This window comes from Cynara cardunculus (assembly GCF_001531365.2).
Source record: "Cynara cardunculus var. scolymus isolate 2C chromosome LG 1, CcrdV1, whole genome shotgun sequence".
In the NCBI taxonomy this organism is placed as follows: Eukaryota; Viridiplantae; Streptophyta; class Magnoliopsida; order Asterales; family Asteraceae; genus Cynara; species Cynara cardunculus.
The window spans coordinates 9,913,826-9,924,782 of NC_037528.1; the positions used below are offsets into that span (position 1 = coordinate 9,913,826).

A 10,957-nucleotide genomic window follows, 5' to 3' on the forward strand; every position below is an offset into this window, starting at 1 on the left:
TATATATATATATATATATATATATATATATATAAGTTTGTACGAATTATTAGATTTGTAAATATCTATATATGTATATTTTGATTCTAACATTCGCATGCATGTATGTATACGTACCTTGTAGAATCACTTCGTTCTTCATGCTCCTAAACATCTATTCACAGAGATATACAACATTATGTATGTATATATAGAGATAGATATATATGAGATCACATAAGAAGATTCGGTAAAAATAGCGACTTTTACATCCAATATATATAAATATAATGATATAGACTTAGGATTACGTGAGACCAGTCTGTTTTCATGAGATCACTTTTTTACACTTAAAATTTCACAGCAAAACGTTGTGAAGGTAATCTTGCTGTGAAGGTTCGGTTTTTTTTACCTTCACAACATTTTGTTGTGAAGTTTCAAGTGTAAAAAAGTGGTCTCACGAAAATAAGTTGGTCTCACATCAATCCAACCCTAATGATATATATACACATGACTTTAACCTGAAGATGGCTCTTGACATGAGATACAGTTAGTCCCTTCACATTCATCATCTGCAAAATCATCTTTGGAGTTGCCCCTACTCCAAAAATATATGATTAATACACACAATGACAGCGATATATAATATATATATATATATACACACACATATATGTATATATGTCTGTATATATTTGTGTGTATACGTACATGTGTGTGTGTGTATATATATATATATATATATAGATAGAGAGAGAGAGAGAGAGTGAGTACTATCTTCACCACCGAGTTTTCGAACTGCAGTCACAAAATATTGATGAAGTTCATTGGTCCACCGGAGACGGGGAACCCTAGACCGATGGTAAGTCCGGACGGTGAGCTTGCCTTTGCCTGAGATATTTTCCGGCAACTTATCATCCATTCTCCGACGAACAACCCTAGTTGGACTTTCAGAAGAGCTTCCCATGGTTTCAATGAAAAATGATGACTTTTTTTTCTGAGAGCTTTCACCTTTTAACGTACATAATCAAATTATATATATAAAGACTTCTTGATTGTACGTCATAACAAAACGTTAAAAATCTTGATGACAGTCATAATTAGTTATCCTTTTAAACCACCATTTTCATTGATACAAACAGAAGAAGGTTCTAAATAACATGAGGTATGAGAGTACGTGCGACTCGAATGTGTGATTGTATAACAGTAAATTTTTTTATCATATATAATATTATATATAACGGCTTTCTTTTGCGAACTGTCTAATTCGTGAGATCTATGAGAATCAGTACATCATGTGTTAATTTTATCTGATTCTTTTCATGTATGGTTAGAATTTAATGCAAGTGATTTAACATAACAGTGTAAATAAGAATCGGTCTGTTTATGAAACAAAAAATACACATACAAAAATTCGTTTTATTAGTCGAATACATATGAAACAAACACATTGTGAATCAAATATATGGTTATAAATAGTTTAAATAATATACCCAGATGGAAAAAAATAATGTGAAACAAACTTTAAGATAGAAGTTATCATAGATCCCATAAATTCTGATGTTCTTGAATGATTAAGCCCTTGTATATGTATATAATCTTTTAAATGAAGGCAATTAAGCTAAAATGAATTTGAATAGTCAAGCTCTTAATTGAGATTTTATTTGTTGTAAAAGGGTAATTTAGTCATTTTAGTTTTCAATAGTGGTGAAGAAAGCATGTTTTGCATAGAGAAGTTTCAAGCAATTTCAACCTTGTATGCATATTGGAAATGAAAACATTATGTATGGGTCAATGTCAAGACATTCTTTCTCTATGGAGACAAAGGGCATTATAGTCTTTTTCTCAACAATTGGTTATCTTTATCAACTCATGTAAAGAAGGTTAAAAAGGGAAATTCCTTTTTCCTTTTTCTGCATGTAAAAGTACAAACAAGTGTGTGTTATCATATGCATAGTTGAATATATCCTTATTCCTTCCCACGATGTGTTATACAAAATAAGGGTAATTTTGTAATTTTCTATATCAGAATCAGATTAATTCATGTACTAAAATGTAAACATTAGCAGATATGAGTACATTTAGCTCACCCCTGAATTAATCACGTTATTTGATTTTATCAAGGTACAATTAAATGATAACCACATATATATTGTAAGAACTGTGAAAACTTTTACTTTAAAACATATGTTTGTTTCACAATGTGTTTGTTTCATATACTATCAAAAGATTAGTTGTAATTTCACATATAATTTAATAAAAATATTTAAATAATTAACATCTAGTTTTAAAATTATTTAATTATAAAATAGACATTTAAAATTAAGTAAGGGGGCGTTCGGGATTGTTTATTTAAACTGCTTATTGACTTATTCCAATGAGGATATCAGCAATTTTAAGCAGTTTTTAGTGTTTTGGATTGGGAAAAAAATGTTTATATCGGTTTCAAGCCGGTAATTAAAAGTTTTTGATAAGTTACTCTTCTCTAACTTATCAGATTCAACTTATTAGCTTTAGAAACCAATTTACCAGTGAAACGACCTTTACTTGCAAATCGATAAAACCTTCACCTGCAAAATCAAAAATTGATATCGGAAATCGAAATCGACCTCCAACTCAAACATGTTTTTGGCCAACGATCAAACACCCGAACCTGTTTTTGGCCGCTGATCAAACCCTCGATCAAAGCCTTGGTCCTTGTTTTTGACCGAAGATGGGGATCTTTGCAGATAGATAAAACCCTCGATCAAACCCTTGGTCCCTGTTTTTGGCAGACGATGGGGACCCCTACAAATCAATCAAACCCTTGGTCCTTGTTTTTCGCCAACAATGAGATATTTTCATGTCATTTTCGGTCATTTACATATATAAGCAAAATTTGTCAAACACTAAAATACAATTTATTACGTTTTAGTATCGTTATAAGCTAATTTAAACATTTTTTTTATAAAACTCCAATTTAACATCATATAAGTTAATAAGCACTTTTACAGAAAAACATAAGTTGTTTTAAATAAGCAATCCCAAACACCTCGTTAAGACCGAAATTTAAAAAAAAAAAGTCATAATACTTAAAAAGTGAAATCATCTCCCAAAATTCCTTTTTGAAGTCAACATTCCTTGAATTAATGTGTAGAAAACATCAAATGTTCAGAGGCATATGCGCCTTTTCTCATAGACATGACCATTTTTCTTAATAAAATATTGAAATTTTTAATTAATAATTAATTTTTTTTTATTTTTTTAAAAGAAAATTGTAAAAACCAAATCAAAATATAGGAGTGCTCAAAAACCCGATCAACCTAACTCAATCCGATGTTTAATCGTGCTGTAAAATATATAACTCATTCGTATATATGTTCAGTAACTGTAAACATATATATGTAAATTGAGAAAATTAACTGAATGTAATATACGTAAGAAGTATGGATAAGTTGTATTAAATGGTTGATGATGAAAAAGAAATTATGAGTAGAGAAATAACATATTCAAGGTTAGAATAGTATTTTAATGTACCAAAGTATCAATCCGACCAACCCGTACGGTTTGGGTTAGGTTGGGTTGCACTTTAGTTTGGGTTAAGATTTTCAAACCGCAAACATTAGGTTGGGTTGTTCAAATGTCTTCAACCCGATCAACTCAACCTACGAGCACCCCTACATATATACGTGTGTGTGTGTGTGTATAACGGCCTAATCAAATGAGAACTAATTAGTTTGTGGTAACTATAAGATCGAACGTGAGCCAATCATTTAATATAACTAATATTTTTCTTAAAATAAAAAAGTAGGGTAAATTAGTAATTTGTGTTGATTATTCAATTTACTATAATTAGTTTAATATTTCAATTTATTTTAATTAGATTAATTACTTTATTTTATATATATATATATATACACGGACACACAGGGACCAAAATCTGGTGGCCTCCTCCGACAAGTAATGACCTCCTCTGGTCATCTTTTCCGACCAAGACGTTGCCGACGGCCATCTCCCTTCCCCCATCCCCGTTACTGACCACCATCTACATCGACATTCCACTCGATCTCCCCGTCAAACACCCTCATCGATTACCTTCCAACACCTTCCATCCGGTAGCACCCACCATCCGGGAGAACTCTCCACTTCGGTGGTCATCTCCATGCCAACCTTCTTCTCCAACCCAACCTCCAGACCTGCAACACACATACACACACTGCAGACATACACATTGCACACACACATACAACACATACTATGCACACAGTTAGTATCACAATGGTACCACGGTTGGTATCATAGTGGTCTCAAAGTTTACTTGGTGTGTTTTGGATATCATATTGTATGTATTTTGGGTATCAGATTGTGTATCTTAATGTATTTTGAGTATCACATAGTGTTCGTCGAAATAAGTTTTACAGTAGGCAGGAAGCAGGAGTGAGAGACAATGGAGAGAGAGAAATACTTAAATACTTAAAATGCCCTTTAATTAAAAATTTATGTCAAATTACAAAAAATATTAGTTTCCTAATTTATGTATTTGATTTATGGTTGAGATTGGATCTTACAGTTATCACAAACTAACCAGCTCTCCCTTGAATGAACCCCTATATATATAGACTTGTGATCACGTAAGACCTACATGTTTTCGTGAGACCTGTAAGACTAATTTTTTACACTTGAAATCTCACAGCAGAACGTTATGAAAATAACATTCACGGTGTTTTTACTATAAAAGTTCGGCTTTTTTTTACCATCAAAGAAAAAAACAGGATTGAACAACCATTCATAGGAAGGGATAACATGGACTTTGCCAGTTATAATTAACAGGAAGATATGAATGATGCAACCCAAGTGGGTTCGACCACCGATTCAGAGCAAATTTTCAAGAAATGGAACGAGCCAACAAACAATTTGAGAATCGATGAACAACTCAATGCCCAATAATGGGAAAACCCGGTTCAAAATCTACAACGAATAATGCGGCAATCGAACAAACCAAACTTAACTTCCCGTAAACCGGAACAAGTAGTTCCTAACGAGACCCGACCCAGGTTGCCACCCTCTCGTGACAATCTGCATCGAACCCATCATCGGCTAGCCTCAAAGTGGCCTTGTGTGTCGCCCTCGAGCTCGACCACAAAGCAGCGCGTTCTTCGGGATCGGCAGCTCGTCTCTCCATGAATGCGCCGGAGAATACACCCTCAGATAAAACTGTTGTCCCAGATACTGACGTGCCCAGTTCCCCGATCGTATGTTCCACATCCCGACGTTATCGAGCGCGATATAGATCGCCGTCCACGCCCTCGGGTACACCTGAGTCGTACTACGAGCAACGGTATCTCTTAGATTATATCGTGATCTACTTGCCGGCGTCCACTGCCCGCCATCCATCCTGTTCCACAAACCGAATCAGGTTTTACGGAAAAAACAGTTTTAGATAACGAAAACGGATTCTGAAGAAGTCTTTTCTTACCCGACAACAAAGAACGAGTAGCCATCGATGTGCCACGATTGAACGGTATCCTCCCAGTTTTGGAACACAATCTCGGCAAACGAACGGAAATCGGCGTGCATGACGGAAGTCGAAAGATATGCGTTTCCATTGGAGTACGATTTGTCGGGAATGCCCCCAAGATTGTAGACTCCACCGATCTTAAAATAATCGGCTAGTTTCAAAGGCGTATCTCCGGGAACAAACGACACACCATTGACCGCATATCGTTGCTTGCCGTTGATCCACGGAGCCGAATTCGACAGCATTATCGTACGGCTCGGTTTTATCATTCCATAATGGTATGACCCTTGCGGGTTCGGTCTGGGCCCGCTTGCGGTTAAGTTCCATCTGTTTCAAGAATCATGAACCAAAAAGATCAGATTTTTATGCCAAAATCACATCATTTTTAGAAAATTAAAATATGGGTTATGTTATTTTCCATAACTAACTTGTACTGTACAAGTTGCTAATGCATACCAATTTTTCATGCTTTAGAATCAATCGTTCTAGTGATACCAATGATCAAGTTGTAAACTTGTGATACCAAGAATGTTTAATGCATCAGCAACATGTACCGTACAACTCGACAATGCATACGACCCCATCGGGAAATCAAAACTTACCTCATGCTTCTTGCCTGCATGAGGGACCAGGCAATCTGGGTTGTCGGGCCACCAGGTGGCGGGCCCGACACTCCAATCCTCGAGTTGCGGTAATGGAGGACCCCCGTGGTCATGAGGACACGGCGGGTGAACCGCGAAGACACGACCACATAGTAATCTCTCACCGGCTGGTTGGCGGTGACCAAAACCGACGCGGACTGCCCGAGGTGAAGGTCCAGGGAATTGTAGGAGTTCTGGACTGTATGTGATCCCTCCACCTCCACAAGTTTCATGGTATGCCCTTGGATTCTGAAGTTGATGGATGTTGTCAACCCTACATTTGATATTCTAAATCTATATGTTTTCCCTGTATAAGCAAATGTACAACCCATTAATGCACAAGGTACAATCATCAGTGCACAACACCACAACCTACAACTAAGTAAAGCACGCACCTTGATCGACACCAAAGCTGTAACCATTCCAGCCACGGCCGTTGATAAGAAGTCCATCCGGGGAAGGAATGTTTCGACCGGAGTCCAAAATGTGTCTTAGCCTCTACAAAAACAAAAAAAAGGTCATGAACTTTGACTTTTTCGGTCAAACATACTAATCTCGTAAGCAAACCAAACGAAACCGGAGGTGGGGTCAGGGGAGGGTAAGATGTACCTGGTGGCCTCTTTTGTACCAATCTCCGGCAAGGACAGTGTGGTCTCCGGCGGGGAAAGGGAAAGGAACAGGAATCCGAGGGCGGCTGTAGATCTTAATGCCGCCAAAGCCGCCGGCGGCCTTGTGAAGGCCGAGTGACGGAAAGTAGAAGAAGCTACCGATTTGATCTTTCGCTTGAAGCATGTAAGTGAAATTCTTTCCTGGTGGGATTGGACAACTCGTACCGTAAGTACCATCTTGCCATGAGTTTCTTCGGTGTTGCAGCCCGTTCCTGTAAAAAAAACGAGTTTCGGTTCGCGGGTTATGCATTGATGACTTGTACATTCTTGATACATTTGATATATGAATCTATAAAAGTTTATCATGACCACCATTGTGTACCAAGATTCTTAATCTTTTATTCTAATGAACCAAAAACCACAAGCTCATAAAGATCAACTTATGCATCGGTGACTTGTACATTCTTGATAGATTTGATATACAAGAATCTATAAAAGTTTATCATGACCACCATGGTGCACCAAGATTCTAGCTTTAGATCTAATATTCCAGAAGACACAAGGCCACAAAAACTGATTTATGCATTGTTGACTTGTACATTCTTCATTTTTCCATATAGATTCACAAGGCCCGGGCTTTTTCGGGCTTATCCAGCCTTCCAAGCCTGTTTTCATCGAGCAAAAAAGGCCCGGGCTTTTATAGGCCAGGCCAGGCCAGGCCAGGATTTGGGTTGAATAAGGGCCCAATTGGGCTTTTTCGGGCTGGGGATTTTTGGGTTGTTTCAGACTTCTCCAGGCTTTTTCAGGTTGGGCCTAGGCTGGGCCTGCCCCTAAAATTCTGGCTGAATCGGGCTTTAAGGCCCAACCCATACCGGGATTTTATATAGCAGGTCGGGCTTGTGTTGAGAAAGGGCCCGATTGGGCTTTTTCAGTCCGGGCTTTTTTGGGTTTTCCAGGTTTAACCTGGCTTTTCCAGGATCTTTCAGGCCGGGTTTTTTTTGGGCTTATACGGACTTTCCAGGCTTTTTCAGGGCGGACCTACCCCTAAAATTTGGGCCTGATTGGGCTTTAAGGCCCAACCTGGATCGGGCTCACTAGTCTCGGGCTTTTTCAGACCGTGCTTCATGCTTGGGCATTTTTGTGCATCTCTATTATACCAACCATACAAACAAACCCCACAAAAGGCCAATCTTTAATGATCAGAACAAAAAGGGACTTCAATGTTCTTGACTAGTTTGTTTCTCAAGGTTATCCCCCTTCTCATCAAGGTACAACTTTTAATGCACAATGTATAAGCTGTTATATACTACATATAACTAGTATTATTTAATTTCCCACCATCAAAGGTGTGACCTTTTCAAGAAATCTTTACAAAACAATACAAACAGAGAAACCTCAAAAAGATTTAAGATCTAACACAGGGCCCAATCATTTACTACATCTAAAGACTCTGCCAGCCTTTTTTATTCATAAATATCATCAAGATTAGCAAATGCCATAATAATAAATTGCAATTGTCAGAGATCTAGCAGACATATACAACCAAGAGCTTAACACCACTCTCCATCATATCATGTAGTAGTACAAAAAACACAATTTAATATAGAACTTGTAGTAAGAGTTTACTTTTAAACCGTTGTTCGATGAGATTTCAAGTTAAAATTACCTATTCGGACGTCATTTAGTCTACAAGATTCCCTATTTTACCATTAGAAAAGGCGGGTTTTTTCGACATTCGAGTATAACTATGTATAAAGGGAATAGAATGGCCAAAAGATGGTCCAGAATGGCATGCTAAAAGAAAGTCTTGATTGCCCACATCTAAATATACCCTTTTCTAGTTTAAGAGGAATCAATTCTAGGAATTCAAAAACCAATTAAATCTATTCAAACTTAGAAGAAAACATTCAAAATCAAGCAGAAATCACCGAGGATTCGAATTCAGAAATCGACATTTTGATCAAAAAGATCAAAGTGTTTCTTTAAGGTTTTATAGAATCAAACAAGTTTATACAAATCCAACTTCTAATCTTTAACTTCACATCTAAATATACACTTTCTAGTTTAAGAGGAATCAATTCTAGGAACTGAAAAACCAATGTAAATCTATTCAAATTTAGAGGAAAACTTTCAAAATCAAGCAGAAATCACCGTGGATTCGAATTCAGAAATCGACATTTTGATCATAAAGATCTAACTGTTTCCTTAAGTTTTTATAGAATCAAACAAGTTTACATAAATCCATCTTCAAATCAAAAAATGAGATACAAATGTGTAAGTTTCTTGAATATAAAGTTCAATCTTATCACCTAATCCATTGAACATTTTAGTTTCTTGTGTTGTTGGAGATATAAATTCACTTCACTTGTATCATATTTTTTGGATTATATTCTTCAATTTGTGGGTCATCCTGGTTTCGACCGACAACAGTCCACATTCATTACACCTCTTTTAATAAAATTGACCCACAAAATATAAAGTTATATCCATGTGATTGAAATCTAAAACTAGCAATTTGGGGAAATCAAGATTCAAAGAAAGATCTATAAACTAAATCAAGAAACTTACCAAGAAAGGAGAAATGGCTCATTCAAGTAATTGTAGACACTAATAATCAAGTTATCATTAGTAACACAATTGATTTGAGGTCCAGGAAACTGCCCATTTATCAATATTCCCTGCAAAACAACAACACAAACCCCAAGAACATTCAAGAAACCCCCAAAATCTGTGTAAATTTAGAGAGAGAGAGAGAGAGATTATACCTGTTGCTTAACACCCAGAGGATAAATGTCACCATAAGTGACTTTCCAAGTGAAAAATCTGTATGGGTCTTCAGCATTGATGGTATTGATGACCAAAAACAGAACACAAATGAAAACAAGATTTCTCTTTTCCACCATTGTTAAAAGAAAGCTTTCAAGATTTCTTGAAAAAAAAAGAAAACCCTCTACATACACCCTTTTAGATACACTTTATGTATGTATATGTGTGTGTATCTCTACATATATGGGTGTATAAATGGAGGGAAGAATGAGAGAGATGAGGGTGTGTTTGTGTGTGTATTTAACAGAAGCTCGTGAGTTGTCAGTAATGGTGATATGTTATTGGAAACAATATATAGAGAAAAATGGCGAATCTGAGGTGGGTTTTTATCTGGTGTGAGATGGGGTATGGTAGAGATCAATGGAGTTTAGGTAGTTTATTCATCTTTCTGTTTTCATATAAATGTAACATGTTTTGTTATAGATTTGAATTTATAATTTTTATCAATAAAATCTAATAAAAATACAAATAATAAATAAAAAAAACGATATAAGGATTTACGTGGATCGATCAGTAAAACTACGATCATAAAATAATTTGAGCCAATGGAAAAAAGAAATAGGTAAGATCAGTTCAACTGTTACAAAATGGTTTACTGGTTTCTACTCCTTAAAACACATATCGACCTCATAGATTTTAAGATGAATTTTAGTTTATAACATCTGGTTTCTGATCACGGTTGTATAATTATGATATGGGATAGATTGAATGTAAAGAGAACAAAGAAAAAGTCTAGATTTTAATTCAAAGAGAACCGAAGGTGTATATCATCTTAATAGTTGGCCATAATTTGAGCAGTGATCATACTTCTTAATCACATATGGTGTTATATAAATATTAGTATAGCAAAAAATGCCTGAAAATGTACAAAATCGGGATTTAACCAAGCCTCCAACTGGTCCTAGACAGTGCCAGGCCTAAGGCTCACTGTTCATAACCAGTATCAGACCCATAACACCTAAGGTTCATTGCTCATAATCCATAACGCCTAAGGCTAACTCTTCATAACAAGTGTCAGACCCATAACGTCTAAGGCTCACTGTTCATAACCTATGTCAGCCCTGTAACCGGTCATTTACTTGGAACATAACATTTGTAACTTGCCCCCAAAGAACAACACAATTGATTTTAGGGTTGTATAGTTGCACAAACAAGTGAGAATTCGAGTTTGACAATCATAACATGAGAGTTACAATTCATTTTGGAAGGCTCCTTCTGAGCACTGGCTCTTTAACTAACCACCTAGAAAGTTGGTGCATACTTATTTTGCCCCACACATAACGTTCTTGGGGCAGGTCAACGTGGGGCGACTCGGATTGCTAATTACAAACCCTTATTGTCTAAACATTTGTAACTTATAAAATCATTAAAAAAGAAAATAAGCTCTTAATAACCATCAACACTAA

The 10,957-nt window shown here is 36.2% G+C and overlaps 1 protein-coding gene across 1 annotated transcript; it reads right to left on the reverse strand.

The window, feature by feature from the left end:
- Positions 1 to 4,853: 4,853 nt before the first annotated feature.
- Positions 4,854 to 9,628, reverse strand: LOC112519118 (L-ascorbate oxidase homolog). The gene is made up of 7 exons (XM_025127106.1): positions 9,491 to 9,628; positions 9,294 to 9,403; positions 6,727 to 6,997; positions 6,513 to 6,615; positions 6,079 to 6,424; positions 5,435 to 5,803; positions 4,854 to 5,353 (listed from the first exon to the last, which is right to left on the reverse strand). The coding sequence occupies exons 1-7, from the start codon at positions 9,626 to 9,628 to the stop codon at positions 5,062 to 5,064; spliced, it is 1,629 nt and encodes a 542-aa protein (XP_024982874.1). The 3' UTR covers positions 4,854 to 5,061.
- Between the last annotated feature and the right edge of the window lie 1,329 nt (positions 9,629 to 10,957).